The sequence below is a fragment of the Rattus norvegicus genome, chromosome 10 (assembly GCF_021556685.1).
Source record: "Rattus norvegicus strain SHRSP/BbbUtx chromosome 10, alternate assembly SHRSP_T2T, whole genome shotgun sequence".
NCBI lineage: Eukaryota > Metazoa > Chordata > Mammalia > Rodentia > Muridae > Rattus > Rattus norvegicus.
The window spans coordinates 9,931,986-9,956,077 of record NC_141543.1 but is presented as its reverse complement, the minus strand read 5'-3'; the positions used below and the strand labels follow the sequence as shown (position 1 = coordinate 9,956,077).

The window sequence follows — 24,092 nt, the reverse complement described above, 5'->3', positions numbered from 1 at the left end:
TGCCTTTCTCTTCCCAACTGCAGGTGCCTGGAGACTTGAGCCAAACATCCGAAGACCAGAGCTTGTCGGATTTTGAAATGTAAGTCCATGCAAATTCTCTTGATGGGCCTTAAGAGAGTGAACCCTGTTGCTGGCCCACATCCTGAATTCTACAAGGGAAGGCCGAAAGGCCTATGAGGTCCACATGAGTCCATTTGGTTGATAGAACTGGGAAAGTTTTCTGAGGTTCAGGCCATCTAATGTGATGGCTTTATTCTTTCTTGGGCCTTAAAATCATTTTAGTTTTGACCTGACATTTAAAATTGGGGGTGTTACATAGAGTTTTAACTTTTTACTCCCAAAGGCCACAGCTGGCTAAGCAGACCAGAGGGTCCTTTTGCACAGGGCACACACTCTACTCTTCACCTTCGTACAGCCCCATGTTCCCTGCTGCTATTCAGCCCATCTGTGTCTGTGTCTTGTGTGTGTCTGTGTGTATGTCTCTGTGTGTGTCTGTGTCTGTGTGTCTGTCTATGTGTCTGTCTGTGTGTGTGTCTGTGTCTCTGTGTGTGCCTGTGCCTGTGCCTGTGCCTGTGCCTGTGCCTGTGCCTGTGCCTGTGCCTGTGTCTGTGTCTGTGTCTGTGTCTGTGTCTGTGTCTGTGTCTGTGTCTGTGTCTGTGTCTGTCTGTGTCTGTGTCTGTGTCTGAGTCTGCACTGCCCTGCTTTTGTCTCTGATTCTGTGTGGATGCTCTACTGGGAATCTTCAGACACTTTCTGTTTGGTGATCCATAGGCTCCTTAGGCCCCTCAGGAACATAGGCCCAGCACCAGGAAGGTCGTCATTCTCCTCCTCATCCTCATCCTCATCCTCCTCTTCCTCCTCCTCCTCCTCACCTAGTTTTGGTCAGTGGGTGCATGTCCAGTCTCTCTAGTTTCAGACCCAGGAATTCAAGGCCTGGCCAGACGCAAGTGAGCCTTTGTCTCAACAACAAAAGTCCTGCCCCTAGACAAAGGGTCATTCAGAAAGTACATTGGAAAGAACATTTTGTTTACAGCCAGGAGCTCTGTGTTGAAATCTTTGTCAGTGGACTTACAACATTGTGATCTCAGATAAGCCATTATGATCTCTGAGCCTTAATGACCCCTTTTATAAGGTTAAAGTCCTGGAACCAACTTTGTGGAGTATGCTAGAAACTGGAGTGAGGCTGTGGCCAGCACAGGACATTTGTCTTGGAGGTTGCCATGGAGATGGATATGGTGGGGGGGGGTGATCACAGTCAAAACTGAGCTTGACTCTCCAGTATATATACCCTGACTACAGTCAGAAGCAAAGCCAGTTCTAGGATAGTCAAAGCTGCGTATCCCACTTCCAGTAATAGAGCAGCTAGAAAGATCTGCAAGGTAACTGGACCTGAGCAATCCTATAACACAGTTAAGCATAGCATAATGGATAAAGCTATATAGAGAGAGATATATAGATAGATAGATGCATATGTAGACATAGATATAGATTTGGTCATAGATACTATAGCTGTAGATATAGATATATATCAGATGGAGCACTTCATCACTAGCATGCACCCCGTGTCAGTCTGGTCTTTGTTATTATAACAATATTTAAGGCAATCAGCGTCTAGTGTGAAAAGGCTTGTTTGTTTTGTAGGTTTCAATCAATAGTAAAGTAGCTCTATGGTTCCTGGGCCTGTGCAGAGGCAGGATGTGATGGCTCACAGCAAGGTGCCTATCTCATGGTGCTGGGAAGCAAAGAGAATTAGGGAAAGACTGTGACCCCATAGTTCTCTTCCACCCTGCCTTACTTGTTAAAGGTCCAATGAGGCCTATCAGGGCCACAAGCAGAGGCCCAAGCCTTTAACATTGGTCTTTGTAGATCCTATGGTTCTAAGCTAGAACAGATGTCTTCCCAAATACACATGAGACAATCTTCAGGTTAGACCATGCCTCAATAAAATCTTAAAACTGAAATCATATTATTTCCTTTGGCCATGTAGAATAACTTGTGTAATTTGCACCCTTTTATGGTGAACAGATACTTGGTGAAGGGAAGAACCACATCTGTCTTCTCAGCTTCTCTGTCTCTTGTACTTTGCATTGTATCTGCCACATAGAAGGTCCTGTTTTGTGACAGATGAGTGATAGACAGGAGGAGGACAGAGGACCAGTGGCGCTGATGTGCAGCGTCACATAGGCAGCTGTTCTAACAGTGCAGTAGACGGCCTGGAATTAGAGCTTGACCCAGCGGGGGGTCGCCTGCTCTATAGGATCCCTGGCCTTACAAGTGTGGGGAAAGGAACGGAACCAGGGGGGGTCGCCTGCTCTATAGGATCCCTGGCCTTACAAGTGTGGGGAAAGGAACGGAACCAGGGCGTTGCTACTCGGTGCGCCTGTCTGAGTTTGGGACCTTTTCCTGTGGAGTGCCACTGGATACACAGACCAAGTTGATGGCTCAGGACTGTTGATTGCACTTTGATAATTCAGGGTGTCTTGTCCCTTGGAAGGGGATCATCACCTTGGCCCAGAGTGTACAGGTGCCAGGGCTGCTCACCTGAGGGTTGCTGCTGTTGTTGTTGTTGTTATTGTTCTCATCATCATCATCATCATCATCATCATCGTCATCATCATCATCATTATCATCATTATTATTAATGAAGATAGAATGCTTTTCACTCTGGAGACCATGAGGACATGGTGTCATGGAGTCTTCCACAAACCACTGGATTATGCTACAGGCCCAGGAAGCTGACAAGGTCTGAGCAGGGGTACTCGGGAAGGCTCCTCTCCCTGGTTAGCCACAGCCCTTGCCTTGAGGTTAATGGAGCTGTGGCAGGTTGGACATTGCGTACCGTAAGTCACATAAGGCAGAACTGTCATGTAACCAAAATGCCCCCAACTGCATCTTGAATAGTTCTCATTGGCATTGAGTTAGCGTACATAAAATGTGGAGCTGTGCAGTTCATGACCTCAGGAAGCAGCCTTCTGTTCTGATGGTGCTGCAAATGGAACCAGGCACAGGTTTATGCCGGGCAGGTGCTCTGCCAGTGAGCTGTGCCTCCTTGTAGTTCAGCTTACATCTTGCTTGCCTTAGACTGCTTGTCCGAGTGACCTTCTCTGTTCTGTGATAAACACCATGACCAAAGCAACCTCAGGAGAAAGGGCTTCTGGCTTATGTGTTACTGCCCATCCTCCAGGGACCGCAAGGCAGCAGCCTGAAGCACAAACGGGAGCTGTGCTGCTCGCTAGCTTCCTCCCCTCCCTCATTACCCTCCTCACACAACCAGACCTACCTACCCAGGGTGAGGTCTGTAGCAGACGGCTCCTCTTGCTTCAGTTAGCAGTTAACCTGCCTCATAGACATGCTCGCAGGCCAGACCAATGGAAACAGTTCCTCAACTGAACACCGAATTAAAGTATGAATGCATTATATACAGTGTTTTGGAGAAGCCCAAAGAAGGCATTTGTACCTGGCATCTGAGTTTTTCTAATTCATTATTTTTCATTGTCTCTTCCCCAACCCCAAGTCACTTTCAAAACCACAGATAATGCTTTTGTGAGATATGGTGTAGAAATGGAGATCAAGGTCAGAAACCAGGTAGTGTAGAGGCAGGTGGTTCCATGGGCTGCTCCAGAAACTGGGTGTTCCTGCATATGACCTCCCATGCCTCCCTGTTAGTGTTCCTTTTTCAGATGTGACTGAGTTTCAAGGTCACTTAGCTAGTAAGAACTGAAGATCAAACATTATTCTAGAGAATACACTGCATATGTAAGTGTGTGTGTGTATAAATATATATATCCTTTATATATAGCTCTCATATTCATATATGATGAATACATGCACACATATGCATATATATATAAACATCTATATATATCCTTTTTATTCAACCCTGATATATTTTCTTTTTTTGATCATTTTTTCTGTATGTTTCTCTAGAAATTATCATTCATATATATACACACACACATATATATACACACACATATATATACACATATGTATATATATATGTATATATATATATCCTTTAAACCAAAATCCTTAGAGATAGTCTTCTGAGGTTTAGGGGAAAGTGTTAAACATGTTTATTGTATAAGTGTCTTGTTTAAAATGCCTTTTATTGGAGAAAATAGTCCCTTGACCTGCCCTTTTTTTTTTTTTTTTTTTTTTTTGGTAAATAAAAATGGCCCCTCTCATCTCTTTATTCTGATCTAGATCAAATCGGGCACTGATCAATGTCTGGATCCCCTCTGTGTTTCTCCGAGGCAAAGCAGCCAACGCGTACCACGTGTATCAGGTAAGTGCCTGTGTTTCGTGCAGACATCATGGTTGTGAAGCCTTGGTGCTTTGCGTGTTAGCACCATTTGTATATGTGCAGGAACTGCCCTGGTGAGGGGGTGTGTGGCTTTGGTCAAGTAGGAGGATGTGCATGGTGCCTCCTGTCATTGCCTAGTGCCAGTGTTCTGTTGAGCCGTTCCTGGATGGCTGCTTCCCAGCAGCATCGTACACTCGAGCTTCTGCACAGCTACGTCATACTTCACTGTGGACCTCCTGTCTAAGGATGAATCTTAGGGTTAGGGTTAGGCTCAGTCAGGCTTCTTGTACCCATTGCTGGTACCTGGGTTGGCATTGATCTCACTCAACCACATGTCTGAGCGCAGAAAGATGAGACATGATGCCCCGAATGAAACCAGACTATGCTTTTGTTGTTGTTTTAAGGAGCTTGGTATGTAGCATAGGCTGGCCTTGAATTTGCAAGTGTGTGGATTATAGGTGTGTGCTACCATGCCCAGTGAGGTTACCCATGGCAAAAGAATGGGCCCTACATGCTTGATAAGCAAAGTGTGCAGAGTGTCTAAGCTCTGTTCACACGACTGCTTCAGGGTTCAGCTCTGCAAGGCCCGTGCAGTCTGGACGTGGTCTGCAGCCAGATGTGGGAGATTTCTATGTTTGTGTTTTTAGTTCTGTATATAGCATGGGTATGCATTCGCCTTTGTCTTACAGTGCTTCTGACTGGTGTTTGCAAACATTGTAGGAAGCTTTGTGGAGTGTTTCCCATGGCACTGATAATGGCTAGAAGTGACTTGTTTAGATAATGGTACCACTGGGCATTGCTTAGAAGATGTTTTTAATGCACATTATTTAGAGTCAAGATAATTTCCAGAGAAACCTAGAAAAGAATGATCAAAAGAAGAGAAAATATACCAGGATTGAATAAAATATAAACTCAAAGGTTTTAAAAGAAAAAAAAAAAGCAGAAACTGTATTCTGAGGTCCAACATGGTCTCCTCAGTGCTTTGAGCTTCCCGAAGTCTGGCAGCCATTGTGAAATGGAAATGCAATTGGTCATTTTAAGTAATTCCACTGTTGGCGACAAGAAAAGATGCCTATCCCTCATCAGAAGCTAAAAAGGGAATGAGTGAGGAAGGCTGGAGAGATCGCCGTCCATCACACCCTGTGCAGCTTTCTCACTACAACTGCTTTGTCCCCACCACAGTCACTAGCCACACACAGCTGCTTAGACTGAAATTATTTAAAGCTGAATAAATTGAGCCCATCTGCTCCTTGGTCACACTAGTCTTGTGGCCCTCACTAGCTGTGCCTGTGGCGGCCATGTTGTTGCATAGCAAAGCTAATATTTCTATCAGGGGAGAAGCTTCCACAGGGCCATGCAGGTTGAGAACTGTGCCTCCCAGGGAGGGGGACAGCAGGGTCTCATGTGCACAGAAGTTTAGAAGACAGTACCAGAGTTCAGACGAAGAGCTTTGGGGAGAGCCTCTCCCACATAGGGCTTCTGCAAGACTCCTGGGTTGAGAACCACTGCTGTACTGTTTCCAGTGTGGGTGCCTAACTGTCTGACATTGCAGAAGGATGTTGTTATCTACAAAATGTTGGGCCACTGTGGTCACTATTTTGGAACATATGTGGCCTGTGAGTTGCAGGTTAGAGATGCCTGTCTGGTCTCTGGAGGCCAGCATTGTCCTGTTCTTCTCCAAACTACGTAACTCAGGAGGCTCCTGACTGACACTTCCTCTGACCACAGGTGTCATTTTTTTCCACTGTATTCATTTTTACATTTACCTCTCAGTTATGGCACAAATCTATTTTCCCATGTTCCACAATGAGGTACAATTTCTTTAAAAATAAATTTTAAGTAAATAGGAAGTGAGTCAGCTTAAAGAATAATACTAAATTCGCAGTAGTGAAAAGAGCATGAAGTCAAGGGTGATGCCAGGTAGGCTGTTAGTAATATAAATAGTGATTAGCAGCCACAGGTCCCCGCCCCCACACTGATTTGCATGCTGTGGGAATTGGCTCCTTCAGTGCTCATAGCAACTTAGTGAGGTTAGTCCTGTCTCACAGTGAGAGAACAAAGACACAGGGAAGCACATGTTTCAGCACACATGGCTTTTTAGCTCAAATTGCCACCCCTGCCAGATTTTTAGAGATCCGGTCTTACTATCTTAACTACTATCCTTGGGGGAAAAAAGCAACTTAGGGAGGAAGTATTTGTTTTGGCTTACAGTTGCAGAGGGACATAGTATGTCAAGACAGGAAAGAAATGGTGGCTGCAGCTCGGGTGGCTGGTCAGACTGTGTTGGCATGCAGGTTACACAAGAGTGTTGCTGTGCTTCAAAGTTACCCTCAGTGACCCACATCCTCCACCCAGACTCTCCCTTCTAAAGGTTCCACAGCCTTCCCAAACAGCAAACATTCCGGAGCAAGTGTTCAGTGTGGGCCTACAGGATACAGTTTGTATTCAAATCACAGCTCTGACTGTGGGTAGAATCAAGCTCTTTAGAAGCTCCTAGAAAAACAGCTGGCACAGCTGCCCTTATAACAAAGGGAGGGGCCCAGCCTTGGCTCTGATTTTTCTGTAAAAAAAGTCACCTGCATCGCTGAGGTGATAGGCAGGCATCTGGACCTCTGCCGTGTGTGCTGTGCACACGTGCATGCATATACACTCATGTACTCGAGTCTAGCCTGCTAGGCAAAAAAAGCCAGACAGAAGTAGTTGTCTCAGGAAGTTGTGTTGGCTGTCTGTCAGTGACCACTCCTGTCATAGCAGGACTTCAGAGTTGGTTTTGTTGGTGGACTGTCAGGTGCCTGAAGCCTGCCTGGTGGGATGGCTCAGAGATGGAATTCTCCAATGCCAGAGACACGAAAACAGTTTATTTACATCTCACAGACACTAACCCTCAGCTCCTGCACTCATGCTAATGCCAAAAAAGGTTCTAGCAGAGGCCACCAGTCCTATGGAGTGTGGTGAAAGGCTCCTATTCCTCTGCCTACAGGGCACTGAAGTGAGAAGTGGCATTTTGGCAGTCTTCAGGATGGGAATGGCACTGGCTTCCAGTGTGTTTCTGGTTTGACACTTTTATCCTGAGGATTTCTTACTCTTCGGAGCCTGCTGATGTCTGGCTGACAACAGGCTGTAGCTAGACATGAAATGCTGACTCAGTGACGGAAGCCACCTCAGTGCACAGTGGTTTCTTGTCCTCCCTCCCTCTCTTTTTTAGTAGGTGGTTGTGTTTGTGGTTTGATTTTCTGTCACTTTCACACAATGTAATTAAGTTTGCTATGATCAATAAATTTCTAGCTTATGCCTCTGCAAATGTTTAATTTGATTCTCCAGATAACCCAGCTTCCAAACAGGTTGGAGATCGGTGCCATTGGCCAACTGAGAATGCTTAAGGAGTAATCTTGGATCTTAAAACAACCCACCATCCCCCTCCTTTGGCAGAGTCACAGCTACTCAGGTGCTATGCAGTGGCACATTAGCACTGTGCTCCAGGCCCCCGAGTCCCTCCCTTTAAAAGTACCTTTCCTCTAAGTACTCCTGGCATCTGTTGTCTCTATGACATTAAGTTCAGCCTTTGAATCTGCGCACCAGAAGTGTGACTCCATTAGGTTTTCTTTGTACAATGTTGTTTTGTTTCACCAGGCCCTTTCGTAAGGAATAGCTGTCTTTCCTAGAGACCACAGGGTGTTGTCATGGCTGAGAGGAAAGGTGGTACCTTACGAAGACTCACTCAGTATTCAAGCTCCCCACTACTGTCAAAGAAATGTATGTATCCAGAGTAGTTAAATGTTTATCCAGCTGAGCATGTGTGTGGAGGATGCTGGAAATGTTATTTTTCCACTGTCCATAATCCGTCATAGGCACTCAATGGCTAACTGGGGCCTAGGTGACTTGGAGGTGATGTTTTTACAGTCCAAGCCTCGGCTTTCTAGGTGACTTGGAGGGTGATGTTTTTACAGTCCAAGCCTTGGGTTTCCTGGCCCCTCTTTCATCCTCTTTCCTAAGATGGTGTGGGCCTCAGGTATCTGTTATCTCAGACTCCCTCTTTATGTGGCTCTGCAGAGAGAGGGCATCTGCTAAGGAAGAAAGATAGCAGGAGTGTATTCAGAGAAGGGGACTGCAGTGCAGAAGTGTGGGCTGGAGGGACCCCCAACCTTATCAGCCCTAGAACAAGACATTTCCCATTTGGGAGAAAGCATCAACCAGTTCCAAGGCTGAAGATACTGGGCTACCTGTTGTATCTGCTGTGAACATGGGTGCCCTGGAGAGCCTAGTGCAGGCCTGCTGCGCACTGACTGTTTTCTCCAGCTAGTACTGGCTAACTTCTCATGGCTGCAGGCCATGAGAAATCCCTGTGCAATCTCCTTTTCTGGAACATTGCCTCCCATAGCACCAAGTGTAGCCAGTAGCCCCAGCTGCTCTTAGAGCACTTAAGCCTCCCAGGGAGTCTCTTGACTTCAGGTGTCACTGTGATTCTCTCCTGGTTTTATCTTTACAAATAGGAGGGGTTTTTTCCTTTCTTTGTATAATTTATTTGTCCCTAAGCTAATGACTAAGGACCTGCTATATACCATGCCTGTGTTCAACATACGCAGAGCTGGTGGTGAGCCAGACTTGACAGTGAGCTTCCTCTCATGACCCTACATGCCACTGGCTCTGGACTGCAGAACATAGTGCCAGTGACAGGACATGGCCACATGTGACAACATGTGAAGGCTGAGTGCGTGCATACGATCTTTGAGGACATGACCCTTTACAGTTTCATGTAGCCACATGACTTTAGGCATGTTCTGATACTGAAAAACCTTTATTGGCATCAAGTCTGTCAAGCCTTTTATATGACCTGCCCAGAGGACTGCAAGGAAGAGGCCTCTGAGGCATGTGGTAGACACCCAGGACCTACATTTGGGCAGCTGCAGGTGAAGGGTGGTGTCTGGGGGAGGGATTCTGGGGGTCCCAGAAGGCTTCGTGGCAGGTGAGAGTTGATGGCATGCCACCTTGACGCTCACTGTCACCATATGTGTGTTCCAACCTCAGGCCCATGTGTCAGATGAAGGTGAACGAGGGTTGAGGAACTTCCACTGGGCCAGGGTCAAGCGCTGACTTTGTTGCTTTCAATGTCCTTCCTATGGTGCTCCCTACCCACACACCTACCTCATGGCAGATGCGTGGATTGGTTTTGGTTATGCAATCTCATGACCACAGTCCTCCAAAGTCTCTGTCCACTCTTTTCCCCACCACTCACTGTCCTTGCTGTCATAGCAACTGGTACTGGATGTAATGTTCTCAGAGTCTCAGAGGGCACGATGGGGACTGGAATGTGAACTTTTTGAGGCCCCGGGACCATGAGAAATGAATTAAGGAGGACTTCCTTAGCCATCAAATGCTACAGTTTTCAACATATTCATGTTTAGGAATATGATACACCTATAAGCAGCTACAGTTAAAAGTGAACACATCATGGTAGGTATCAGACCGTCTTTTTCTTAGGAAAGTCGTCAAATGTAGTAGATTACATTAAATCAGGTCCCCAGTAGCACGGAGTAGGAGGTGGAAATATCAGGCTAGCAGGGTCCTCTGCTGTCCCTGACTGCCTCTGAACACCCACACAGTCCTTCCCTAAAGAACTGTGCATAGAGATGTCAGGCCAGTGACCTGGCAGATAGGACATGGAGTTGACACTGTGGCTAGTTGTGGAGATCCACTGCCTGCACTGTTTGTTCTTCTGTGCTCGTGGTTCAGTGGTTACACTTTGGAGATCATTTGCTAAGTGTATGGCTTGGGTTGGGAAGTTGGCTTGGGCTTGGGCTTGGGCAAGGTCCAACTGTGTACTTGTTGAATAATAGATTTTAGGAGAATGTCTCCAGGAGAGTCAAAAGCAAGGCAAGCCACTGGTGGGGAGGTGGTGGGAGTGGGCAGCAGGCCTTGTCACTGAGAGATTGCAGGGTGAGGAGGAGTAATCACAGCTTTGCAAGCAGCATGTCTGTTGAGAGGAGAGAGGCTTCCATGTGGGGACTTCATGGAGAGGCACCTGAGGAAGAGGAAGGAGGGAGAAGCAGAGGTGCATTCGTTAGCTTTTCTCATGCTGTGACCAAGTGCCTGAGAGAGTCAACTTAAGGGAGGAAGGTTTTTCTGGGTTCCTGGTTTAGATGGTATAGCCCATCATGGAAGGGAGGGCATGGCAGTCAGGGCAGCCGGAACCTCTTAGTATTTGGTGGAGGGAGCTGACAGTAGCTAGTCAGACAGCCATGGCAGACAGGAAGTCTAGGGCCAGGATTAGAAGGTAAGCCAGGCTGTAACCTTCCTAGTGACTTATCCCCTACAGCTATGCCTCCTGCCCACAAAGGTTCCATACCCTCCCCAAACAGCACTGCCAAGTATTCAAATACTAACTGTGGTACATAATTTGTGCCCTGCTTCAAACCTAAAAAGATCCCGAATGCATGGTGGCAGTCAGAGCTGCTGTCTCCAGGGTTCCCTAAATGTTCAAACGTGTCGCCCAGGAGTCATTTTCCATTTGCTGGGGTGTGTCAGTCCCAGCTGAAGTGAAGCCTCATTAAGGTTACCTCCATTAAAGCTAATGTAGTCTCGACAGAATGTAGCCTGTAGTTGTGTCCAGCACACTTTCTGTTTCAGATCCAGATGCAACACTGTGGCCTATGTTACAATGGGGTCCTGTAGTCACAGGAAGAGGGTGGCAGACCCCAGCTTGCTCTGCCTTGTCTTCCATTATCTCCTCTCCCAACACCTGTTCCTCAGCCAACCCTAGTCCTAAATTCCAGCTCCCATGGGAATCCTCCACCAGGGAACAAGCACAAGGACAATGAATTAAAGGATACCCACACTGCTTCTGTAAGCCCCAGCTCCCAGACTGCAGGTGCAGGGACTCTGATGATGCACTTGGCTAAGAGTGCTATCCTGCAGCCACAGGACTGTGAGTAGCATCTGGCCTCTTGCTCTCCCTGCCAGCAGGGAACAGGAAACCCTTTCAAATGATACTTACAGTAGCCTAGTGGAGAAGATCCAGGCATCAGGGTAAGTTTTATGAACTCCATGTTATTAAGGCTCCTGTTTTCTGTGGAGCTGCTGAGGACTCTTAGTTGTCCCACTGAACAGCCAGACTGCAGTAGTTCTTGATGTGTAGGTGCAGGCCAACATCCCTCACCAAGGCTGCCCCAGTGGAAAAGGTCTCTCTGTTCCATGACTGGCCTGACTCAATGTGCGCATGGTACTTTCAGGGTATATGTCTCCTATAGCTGCAAGTCCATGGGAGGAGGAGGGGAGGAGGAGGAGGAGGAAGAGGAAGAGGAGGAGGGGAGGAAGAAAAGGAAGAAGAGGAGGAGGAGGAGGAAGAAGAGGAGGAGGAGGAGGTGGTGGTGGTGGTAGTGGTGGTCTTCTAGGCTCTGGCAGAATCAAGTCTTAGAGACTGAAGACTTGTTCACATCCAGCTAAGAGCAGTCAAGGATGGCATCCCCAGCTTCTCAGCCGATGCTGAGATAGCCTAGCCACTGTGTTTAGGTTTCTGGTCTGGCTTTTCCATGACTTTTAGATTCAGGCACTGAATATGTAATCATGTGGGCCAGGGCCTGCAGCCTCCAAGGAGGCTCACTCAGATGACCGATGTTCAGGTTCAGCTGTGTGCCAGCTGTGTGCCAGCTGTGTGCCAGCTGTGTGCCAGCTGTGTGCCAGCTGTGTGCCAGCTGTGTGCCAGCTGTGTGCCAACTGTTTCCCATTGACCCCAGTGCCCAGCACAGTCTGGCTTGATGCACATTTGCTAGATTGGTGGATGGATGAAGTGTTATAACAAGAGCCTGGGTCTCTATTGACATTACACCCTAGATTATGCTTCTCCTATCCTTGTACGTCTGATGCACTGCCTGTGTAAGAGTTGATCTTTGTATCAAATTCTTCAGTGCCCAGCCATCCATCTGTCCTCTCTTGTGCCCACTTTTCCCACTGATTCTCTGTTGAATGCTTGTAACAAGGCCTTCCCAGGCTGGGTGTTTTCCTGTCGAGTGTTAGCAGAGTGGTTTATTTTCATGGAGCCCAGCAAAAGGGGAGACCCACAAATGAGCTGCTGTCAGCAGGCTTTCCCATGGTCGTCTTTGTACACTGAAGGCTCCAGACTCCTCACTGTAGCTAGGTAGCGTGAGAGTTTAGGCAAAGCAGGCGTTTTTATGTGTGTCAGAATATAAAAGTTAGCAAAACACCTTTTGTTTTTTAGGCATGTCCTGAGTCCTGGGGAAACAACAGTGATTGTCAAATGCAGGATTCACTGTGTTGTCCTCTTTAGCATCATGCTAGGTCTTCTCAGTGTGGTTAGAAACTTCCAGAATAGTGCCTGCAGAGCCTTCTGCATGCATTGACAGACCCAGTTAGTAGATCTGTTGCAGGCATGTTCCTCCGAGGTACCCACAGCTAGTGTATTTGCTGTTTGAGTTACTCTGCACCCACAGGGCTGTCTGTGTAGACACATGGCACAATAGTTTTACGCTTACGATAAAAGTCTTTTTCTGGAGCTCAGTTGGTGATGAGAATGTTGGGAATGGGTGTGTTGAGGGCCTAAGTTCCACCCTGAAAATCCATCTAAAAATGCTGGTGTGTAATGTGTCTTGTGGTACCAGTGCTGGGAGAGGGTAGAGACAGGAGGTCCCTGGGGCTTGCTAGGCAACCAGCCTCACCTGTGGGTGAGTTCTATGCCTGTAAGAGACTCTGCATGAGAGGGGGAGATGGACATCAGCTGGTGTATTGGTTATCCTCTGTCCTCCATATACACATGTACACATGCACATGCACATGTAAACACACTTTTCTTTCCAGTCAAGAATTTAAGAACCAGGGCTTCCCTGGCTGCGGCCCAGATAAAATTCACAGTAGGATTCAGGTATCTGCCTGTCTCTTTCCTTGTTATATGGGCTGAATGCGGAAGCTTCTGGAACAGGTGCCATCATGCCACAGCTTCTCACCTGCTGGTGCCATTGCTGCTCAGCCCAATGCTGATCCTAAAGTTGCAGGAGGCAGTGTGCAGGAGCTGTCTCGCAGCAGCATGTGACTGCTCAGATGTCAGCTCCTACAGTTTGTGTTTATGTGACGGATGCTTCCTGGAGGCATGTGGCACAGGGGTAATGATTAGTTTATTCTTGGTTTGAAGAAATAGACATGTGGCAGTGAATAAGTGCCTTCTGGCTTGGGAGAGCTTCCCCACAGTCTGCCTTTGGACCTTGATTGGTTCCAGCCTCAGGAGTTCTTCACATCATGTTAATCTCTGAGCCACCACATTATACCAGGAGGGCTGGGAGCTTTTAGGTTTTGTTGTTTGGAGCTGGGCTTCAAAAGTCTTGGTTTCTTAATGAGGCAGAGGAGGCAGAACTGTTGTTAAAGCTTTGCATTTCTGCCTCCCTCTCGCCCAGATTCAGAAAAGCATTTCAAGCCCAACCTTGAGAGGTTAGCTCCTTGTGCTGTCAGCCTCCTCCCAAGGGACTGTGAGTCCCAAGCTCTGTGCCAGGTTTCCCAGCAGTGGCAACTGTCAGACTGCTCTACTGTCTAGAGCTAGGAGAGGCAGCCTGGCTTGGCAGCCGTGTGGAAACTGTTTTCTAGGGACAGAGAGACAAGGCTGTGGAGAATGTGACCTAGAGATTGGCGCCCCCAGGGACAGTGTGCTCAGTCAGGAGTGGTAGAGTAGAGGGCACAAGGGATCTCAGCTCTGGGATCTGAATACTGCTGGCACAGGTACAGAGCAGGGAACCCAGGAGAGAAACAGACTTTGAACACCTCAGAAGAAGAGGCCAAAGGGAAACAGGCATGTAGCTTAGCAAAAGGAAGTCATCTGCTAGAAAGTTTCACTGACTGAATTGTGTCACCAAATCTGCCTCTTCCGTACTTCCTTTTGCACTAATGCGTTTATGAAGAAAGGACAGGGAAATGTGAATAAGGCAAGTGCTGTTTACTAAGCCTTCCACATACATAAGTCCTGTTCTGCACCACCACTTCACGGGGCAGCGCTCTCATATGTGAGAAAGTTGGTTAAGTACATGTCCAAAGTCCCACAGCAGTGAGCAACCACTGTGTGTGCTCACATGCATGTGTGCACAGGGGATGTTCACATTGTACAGGTGTGTCCACATATGTCATGTGACAACCTTAGTGTTACCCTTCCACTCTTGTGTTTGAGACAGGGCCTATCATTATTGACCTGGAGAGTCACCAAGCTGGCCAGCAAACTTGGATCTGTTAGTCTCTGCCTCCTATCTCATGGTTGTTTAGATTGCAGATACATACTGTCATGCCTAGCTTTTCGTGTGGGTTATGGGGATCCAGACTTAAGTTCTCACATTTGGAAGGTGAGCACTTTAGCAACTGAACCATCTTCTTGGCCTGAGCTCCCAACATTTCTTAATGGAGCTCTGTAGTATGAATTATTTAAAACCCCAGCTCAGGGTTTGTACTCCTGCCTTCGGTTATTGAGTTCCTGGGTGACAGACACACTCACAGCCGTTATATGTGTAATAAGCCTTAGGCATCACAGTAGATGGGTAGCTGCCCACCCTCCATGCCATTAGTCTCTATTCCTATCAGCAATCCCAAGGTATTACAATTTACTATGTCCCATCTGGGCTGCTCTTAGCTCCAACTGGGCAGCCCTCAGGGCCACCTTCCCTTGACTCTTATCCCATGGCCTCTTCTTCTTCCTCTTCTCCTGCATGTTCTTCTTCCCCATGGTCTGGGAAATCTAAACTCCACCTGTGTCTCCTGCCCAGCTCTTGGTTGTTGGCATCTTTATTTGCCAATCACAGTTAATTGGAGAGAGACAGAGTCATGACATCTATGTACAGACTTGAGATCTTGGGGCCCTCCCTTATAGTGTTACCATCGACCGTAAAAGACAAAACCTTCAACAGAGCTCCCAAATAGAGAAGAGGGACCATGATGATGGTAGTGGTGGTGATGTATTTATTGATAGTATTGAGGATTTGTGATGGTGGGGCATGATGATGTTTGGTGATGGTGATGATGCTTGATGGTGATGATGGTTATTTATGTTATAATCATAGTGATGATGGCAGTGCTTGATGATGATGATAGTGATGGTAGATAATGATTGATGATAGTGATGGCTGATGATGATGATAGTGACGGTTGATAATGATTGATGGTATTGATAGTGATGATTGATAATGATTGATGATGGTTGATGATGTAACTTAGGTGGTTGATTATGATTGTTCATGAATGATGATTGATGATAAGATGATCATGATGATGATGATGGTAGACAGTGGTGATAATTGTTGATGGTGGTTGAGGACTGATGATGGTTGTTGTTATTGGTGATGGAGTGGTGGTGGTGGTGGTGGTAATGACGACGATGACGATGACGAAAACAATGGCAGTAGCTACAGTGGTCCTGTTTTCTTCAGGAGTAGAAAAAGGCCACACACCCAGACTCTGTTAAAATTATGTCATGAAATGTTTGGGAAACTTTGCTGTTGAGAGAAAATTCTGTATCCAACCCAGCTATTCCTCTGAGTCTGCAGAACCTGGTCCAACAACCCCATTTAGTTTGCAGATTCCTTTAGAATCTTAGCCTTCATTCTTGCTTTGACTCTCTTCTCATCCCCAAACATTCCCAGGTTTGAGAAGCTGTCCTCACCACCTCTACCTGAAGTCACATGCTTGCTTTAGCTTCTTTGAAGTGCTGTCCTTTCTGACACAGATAATTTGCTTCTATAACTGAACACTGTCCATTGACTCTGGCTGGTCTATAAGCACTGACCTTTCCCTAGGCCTTGATCAGTCTGTATCACTAAACATTTATTAAATTAGTGGATAAGCAGACATGCACAGGTGACACTGGGATTGCATGTGTCCAGATTTCAGGTTAGATGCATGAGGGGAAAGATTCTATTTTGAAAGGAGGACAGTGTATTTCTCAGCAGCCAGAAGCCAAGGCATATCTGACCCCATGTTGCAATAGCGTCTCCCTTTCTGCTTTTCCTTGAGACATCAAGGGTAGAGGCTGTTTTGCTAGCGGTGGGCTGTGAGGCCTCCCACGGCCAGTTTTCTGACTCTGTTTTGCACGAGACTTTGGTTTTTGTTTAGCTGTTCCTCTTACTCTATTCAAGCATAGTTTACAAAGAAATCGAAAGTGATAGTTTAATTGAACAGGAAAGTTTTATCTCTTGAATGTGGTTATATAACAGAGATGACATTGTTCTCATGTGGGAAGCATGGACTTCCAGGCATCAAGAATCTTACTAAGCAGCCTTCTATGATAGGCTCAGAGACTTTGGGTATCTGCGCATTATGACTAATGGCATCTTAATATATTAATTAGCATTGTGAAGCAGGAACTGTTTAAGGACCTAGGGGTGGACTAAGAGTTGAAGGTACAGGGTAACTTTAGCTTTGTGCTTGGGGGGAGGCCCTTCCTTTGGGTCATGTTTCAATGTCTTCCCCTCTCTTTTTTTCTGTCTGAGACTCTGCAGCAAGGAGAAAGGTATACTAAGTTCTTGTTACTAAAGAGTTAGATTTAGTGATGAAAAACTATTAAACCACATAATAAGGCAGGATAGCAATTGTGACAAGCATGTGCATAGAAAAGCACATGTGTAAGCCATCCATTCATCCAGTGGGGCACCAGGTAGCACCAGATCTGCATTTAGGGGCAGCAATATGGACGAGTCTCCTAAGCAGTGCTGAAAGTCAGAGATGCGGCCAAAGAAAACCAGCCACCCAGGTGCTCTCACCCACCTAAGTCCAGATCTCACACTGTGGGCCATGACCCATATGCAGGGGTCACACCCAGGTGCTCTCACCCACCCAAGTCCAGCTCTCACACTGTGGGCCATGACCCATATGCAGGGGTCACACCCAGGTGCTCTCACCCACCCAAGTCCAGATCTCACACTGTGGGCCATGACCCATATACAGGGGTCACACCCAGGTGCTCTCACCCACCCAAGTCCAGATCTCACACTGTGGGCCATGACCCATATACAGGGGTCACACCCAGGTTCTCTCACCCACCCAAGTCCAGATCTCACACTGTGGGCCATGACCCATATACAGGGGTCACACCCAGGTGCTCTCACCCACCCAAGTCCAGATCTCACACTGTGGGCCATGACCCATATGCAGGGGTCACACCCAGGTGCTCTCACCCACCCAAGTCCAGATCTCACACTGTGGGTTATGTCCCATATGCAGGGGTCACACCCAGGTGCTCTCACCCACCCAAGTCCAGATCTCACACTGTGGGTTATGTCTCATATGCAGGGGTCACACCCAGGTGCTCTCACCCACCCAAGTCCAGATCTCACACTGTGGGTTATGTCTCATATGCAGGGGTCACACCCAGGTGCTCTCACCCACCCAAGTCCAGATCTCACACTGTGGGTTATGTCCCATATGCAGGGGTCACACCCAGGTGCTCTCACCCACCCAAGTCCAGATCTCACACTGTGGGTTATGTCTCATATGCAGGGGTCACACCCAGGTGCTCTCACCCACCCAAGTCCAGACCTCACACTGTGGGTTATGTCTCATATGCAGGGGTCACACCCAGGTGCTCTCACCCACCCAAGTCCAGATCTCACACTGTGGGTTATGTCTCATATGCAGGGGTCACAGAGCTGAGTCTGGGAACCATGGGAAACTTGGCAGCAGGAAAGTGCTGTGAATAGTAAAATGCCTGAAGAGTAACTCAGAGTCCAGCTTGTAGTTGAGTCCAGTGTCACCATGTCGCACAGCACTGTGATGCTGGAACACTGCTGAGACTCGAGCCTGTTGTATGTCATGAAGAACAGTGCTTTCAAGATACATGGAAGGTGTTTGGCACTCGTAGATGCATAAAGGCTCCATCCAGAAAGACTCAATAACTCCCTCCCAAAGTCCTCAGTATAAATTATATCTTGAAGTTGTATTGTGCTCGAATGTTTAATTTCGAAGATTGCTGTTTGGGTTGCTGATATGAGTTTCATGAAAAATCCTCATGAATTTTGGGTTGAAATTAGGATTTTCTAATAATTTCTGAAGTGACTCTTGTCCTTCTTCTGTACGGTATCTTTATACCTGGTCTTGTCAGTGTTGAGAGTCATAGTAGCTAAATATCAGTCAACTCTGAAGAATGTTGAAGATGTCCTAGGTCCTGCTCTATTGAGCATTCAGACAGGAGTCCATGCCTCATGTAAATGCAGATCTATCTCATTAGCATTGCAAGCTTGATTTTATCTTTCACAAATGGGAAAATTTTATGTATAGAATAAATGTTTTAAAATAGGGTTTTAAATTATTTCTTGCAAATGTTTAATCTGTAAGCCTATGTTATGTACCTGCATGTTTTGGTTGTGTAGAAAATTCTCAGACAAATGGAGAGCTTAGGAAGCCCACCTTTCTCCAAGCTGCTGGAGGTGCTGTTGTGTTTTCTCAGCACAGTGGGCCGATGAGGCTCAGGGAAGGCACCAAGACTGCAGGACCAACCCTTGGCATCAGCTAGAGACCTAGTACAGTGTTCTAGTTGTTTCTCACTTTAATACTCGAGCAATCGGTTGCTATGGGCCAGCTTCTGATGTTATGACAAGCAACCTTCAGATCCTCCAAGTTTACAATGGTTTTGTGACATATCAATTTCCAACTCTGTCTCTACACTCAAGGGTCACTCTATGTGTGTCACAAGGTCTCTCTGCCAGCATTTTAGAGCTAAGGGGAAGTCCTCAGTCATGCTGAAGGGAGAAAAGAATTGGCAAACCATGCTTAGGCGTTGGAAGCCTCTGCTCAGAAGGGTACAACATAGCGTCCCTCCACAGAACTCACAGAACTCATCAGACTAGTGATAACAGACCTGACCTTCCCTTGGGGCGAGCTCTCCAGGAGGGACTCTGAACCACCAAAGGAATCTAATCTAATCTACCTCAGCAAGCAGTGTTAGGATTACCAGAAGATGGGTAGAGATTAGATAGGGTTGTATATCTCATACACTAGCTTGCAGAGTTATTTATTACACATGCCAGAATGGGAGAAAATCAGTTGGAGAATTTGTAGTCTACTCCCAGCTTTTTGAAAGTTAAAAAAAATGCACATAGTAGTAAAGAAATTCAATGGAAAGATGGAGCTGTGTGCATATATGGCTCACATGGAGGAGCTCCGTTTGGTTTTTCAGGGCAACCAACTGTCTCCACACTATATCTTACTGAACTTTATTTTCTTTATCCTCAAACTAGTTACTTTATTAAACAAAAAGTAATAAAGAAAACGAGATACTAAGCAGCTCAGAATGGTAGCTCATATCTGTATTCCCAGCACTAAGGCTGACACTGACACAGGAGGATTGCCATGAGTTCTAGGCCAGTCTGAACTACATAGTAAGTTTCAGACCCACGTGGCCTAAAAAGTGAGACTTTGTCTCAAAATCAATTAATTTATTCAATAAATTTAATTATTTAATGAAAGGAGAAAATGCCTTTGCTGCAAGATTCACTGAGTGAATCTCTGCTCAGTTGACCATGGTGGTTAAGTAATCAGTAAGTGTGATCTTGGCAAAGCTTTGGTCTTACTTGTGCTCCATAATGAAGGGAAATGTAAGGACCAATCTATACCCACAGTCCTCAAAGGCAGAGCCAACCAGAGTGAAGAAAAGTTGAAGAAGGAGGTTCTCAAGGGCTTGCTGACACAGCCTCAAGTGACTCCTCTTTCTTCTATTGCTGACACAGCCACATGTGTCCTCCTGAAAGTGGCCTCATGGTTGGGAAGGTCCTGGAAGAAGCCAGTTGATTCTCATAGCAGAGGCTCAGGAAAATCAGGCCTGTGACAGTGTGTTGGCACTAACTCAGCAGTTAGCCACAGTGTAGCTCCTGCCAGGTGGACCTTCTGCCTGTCAAGACACAGGCATGCATGTGGAAGGGGCTGAGAATGTGAGTGGAGAGGAGGTTTAGATTTAATATGCACGGTTAAGCATTCATGTTTCTTTCCCTTTCTCACACAAGAGAACCCCCTTCCTCAGCAGCCCTCATGCAAATGTGATTTGTCCATATTTGCAGCCTTGCCACTACACCAAACATGTAATCAAAACAAGGTTTTGAACTGCAAATAAGTTTAATAGAAAATGAAATTAGTCACTTCAAAGAAACCAACAAAGACAATTTGGACATTTGAAAGTCTTAGATTAGCCTTAATCAGCCCCCAGCAGTGCCCATTCCCAGCGTGCAAGTCAGGTAGGGTGCAACCCTTGCTGGCAGCAGACAATTTCTCAAAAAGAAGAAGAAAAGAAAGGTGAAAGTTAAAACTGTCAAAATTAGTGTGTGGCTGTCATACAGAAATTGGGAAGTTAGAGGAACGGAAAGAACTCAGTTCCCTGCAAAGACAGCACTGGAGGGAGCACCTGCAGGTCTTCTCTACACTGGTCTCCCTCATCTGAAAACCTGTCCCCTTCTTAACATAGAAATTGCCTTACCACACCTCATGTCCAGGTCACCACTCCCAGTGTGTGTGTGTAACGCGCTGGGGTGAGTGTGTGTGTGTGTAACTGCATGCAACACACTGGGGTGATAGAGCAAATTCCTTCTCTGTGCACTTTATCCTGCATCCTTAATGTCATGAACATTTCTGGGAGCCATAATGACTTCCATGCCTATTCTGTTTTTACCCCTTCCTTTCTTCCCTATAGATAGATTTGTGGCTGGGGGACTGGGCTGCTGTGTGATATAGAAAGTCAAAGTTGTGGAGAAGAAAGACATGAACCCCAACCCAGTCACAGTGGGCAATTTATTTACGCTTAAAATGACTGCACACATTTATCCCTGTGTGTGCAGTGTGTACCATGGTGTGTATGTGGAGGTCAGAGGAGCGGGAGTCAGTTCCCTTCTTCCACTATGTGGGTCCTCAGTCTTGCAGCAAACACCTTTACCATTAAGCGTGTGCCTGTTTTCGAAAACACTTTATGCACATAACCGGAACAGTACCACTCATCCTGCAGGCTCATTATACCTGTGAGCTGGATGTAGGGGCACTCACCCATCCCAGCACTCAGGAGACTAAGGCGGGAAGTCTCTAGGTTCAGGGGCAGCAGGGGCAGCATAACAGTTCCAGGCCAGCCAGCTACATGGTGAGAGCTGTCTCATGAAACCAAAGTAATCCTAATGATTATAGTAGTGGTGACTGTGGTCCCAGCCTCTGGAAGGCACATCAGCTGGTGTGCACTTGGCTGTCAGGACCTGAGGAGTGAGCAGCCGTGGACCTGGAATCACATACACTGATTTGGAGTTAGGTACTCCTGAGTTCACATCTCAGCTTTGTCCCAAGATAGTAATTTGCTCTCTAATAAGTTAACGTTTCTGATCCATAGTTCATTTCTGTAAAATGGGGATCGGCCACAAAATTTATGGAGACTTGAAGGATAAGCAAAATGGTGTGATCCAGAATTCACTTACCTGTAATGTTGTCTGTGTCCTGTACCTATTGTAGCTAGTCATACTGTTATTGATCATGGTGTGTGTGTGTGTGTGTGTGTGTGTGTGTGTGTGTGTGTGTGTGTGCGCGCAAGCACATTTTTATATGTGAGCATGTATTTGTCTTTCTTGTTCTCCACTTTGTATTTAGAGACAGGGTCTCTTCCTGAACCCAGAGCTCATTTGTTTGGCTAGATTGTTTGGTCAGTGAGCCCTGGGGATCCATAGGTCTCTCCTTGCTTGGTGCTAGATGGACATTCACCCCACACCCATTTTCCGTGAATCCTGCAGAGCATAGCTCAGGTCCTCATGTTTGTGCAGCAGGCCCTTGACCGATGGAGCCATCTCTCAGCCACATGCTGGTTATTTTTATCAGTCCTGCAGAGTTGCTGTGCAGGAGCTAATGGGGATGGGCTGAGGGGTGCCTCACTCTTAGAGAGCAGTGGGAAGTGCCCCATGCACTGTTATGCTGAGCAGAGGGTATGGTATGGATACCGAGTTGGAACCAGTCAGTAGAGAGAACAGTATGGTCCTGTCCGGAGAGGAGAGCAGGGCTGGGACGAATGAGAGGAGTTGGAGGAGTGACCAGAAACAGGCTATGATGTCAAGGCTGCATGGCCAAGAACAGCACCCAGCTCCCCAAGCCCTGAGGCCTATGAGGAGGAGGGTGATAGGTTATTAGATTGTTGTTTCCTTGGAGGCTGAAACTTTTATTGTTTAATGTTGAAGATATTGATCTACAAGGTAGGAATGGTGATCCCAGCTCTGTGGTGTAATAAAAAAAATATGTAACTTTGATGGAACCCATAAAAAAGTGAAATAGACATTTTTTCTTTAAAAAAAAAAAAAGAAGAAGCTTGATCATTTAGAAAAACTTCCAGAAAGTGGGTCTGTCCATGTTTTCTCTTCTGAACTGAGCCAAGTCATGAAGTGGTCAGCCCAAACTTCTGCTTTCTCAGTGTTAGGTGCTACTATCCTCAGTCTCTCACTCTTGCCCACACCCTTGAGCAAAACGGCCAGACAAGGCTCACAGCACAGGGTTAGCTCACAGGCTTCTTTCTGGAAGTTCCTTCATCCAGTCATCCCATTTCCCAGCCAGCCACTGAGCCTGCTAACATGGACACGCAAGGCCTTTGGGCCTGGCCTATGCCAGTGAGGCTAGCCAGATAAGATGCCTGCTCCCAGGAACGTGTGCCCACCACTGTCTGACACAGCGAAGCTACTCATCACTCACTGCTGGAAAGAAAGTGGCATAGGATGGGGTACGAGGGGCAGAGCATTGTGGGAAAGGTTGTTTCAGGTGAGATGGTCGGGAAGGGCTGTCTTCACTGGATCAGGAAGAATAAGTCAGAACTGCGAGAGCAGGGCTTGCCCCCTGTGGAATGGGGAGCGTTTGTAGGCAGTGTTACAGCAGTTTGCATCTGTACCTTCTAAGCCTTGCCCTTGTCTTCGAGCATCTGAGGAGCTGATGGTGTCTGGAGGTAGTTGCTATCATCATAAATGCCCACAGCAAGTGGGAGCTCACACTGGCCAGGCCTGTAACCTGGTGCAGGGGCTCAGCCCTTAGCTCAGATGAGGGTTGCTTAGGTAGCTGTAAGGGTGATCAGGAAGGAAGGGTGGGCCCCATTCTAAAGGGACCATCAGCACGTGATAACTCCAGCAGCATGGTTATTTTCAGCCGTTATCCTCTGTTAGGCCAGCAGGCAGCCTATCTATTACTGTGAAGTCCATGTCTAAGGCCAGCTTAGTCTAATTCCTCACTTGACAATGACAGGACCCTGGCTAGTTCATTGGGGTCTCATGGAGTAGGCTTTGGGGTGGCTTGAGAGGTGAAGGGAAGGCTGTTGGCTCACACAGCTGAGAATACCATGGAGACTCACAGAAGGGCAGGGGGTGTGGGGTCTGACCTGTGATGTGGTTGGGAAGCAGGATGCCTGTCACCATTCTGGGCTTTTCTCTTCATGTTTCTTATGGGTTCTACATTTTCCCTGAGGAGGAAGGCCCTGGGCAAAGCAGGAGTGCTTCCCAGAACTTTTGACTCTGCTGCCTTGGCAAAGATCAGTGATGGACTCCTTTTGTATGAACCGGGTTGTCTGGTATCTACTGTAGAAGAGGAGGTAGGTAGAGGTGAAATGGGTAATATGTTCTGAGGGACACTGTTAGTCAGCCTTCCATCAGTACAGCAAAGCACTGGAGACAGTCAGTTATGAAGGGGAAGTTGTTTGGGCTCATGGTTTTGGAGTCTTCAGTGCATAGTCAGTTGGAATGAAAGAGGAAGAAAGGAGGAGATAGCCCCATCTCCCTTTTGAGGGCAAGGCCTAATGACCTTATGTCCACATCTGCCCTCATCTTCAGAG

General features: G+C 46.9%; 1 protein-coding gene across 11 annotated transcripts in view; it reads left to right on the top strand.

The window, feature by feature from the left end:
* Snx29 (sorting nexin 29) overlaps positions 1 to 24,092 on the top strand; it is a 413,834-nt gene that overhangs the window by 318,219 nt on the left and 71,523 nt on the right. For all 11 annotated transcript variants that reach the window (XM_087574449.1, XM_087574446.1, NM_001109526.2 and 8 more), the window contains 2 exons: positions 24 to 79; positions 4,207 to 4,288. In XM_087574449.1, coding sequence (XP_087430575.1) covers positions 24 to 79; positions 4,207 to 4,288 — 138 coding nt within the window. The remainder of the gene's footprint in view (positions 1 to 23; positions 80 to 4,206; positions 4,289 to 24,092) is intronic.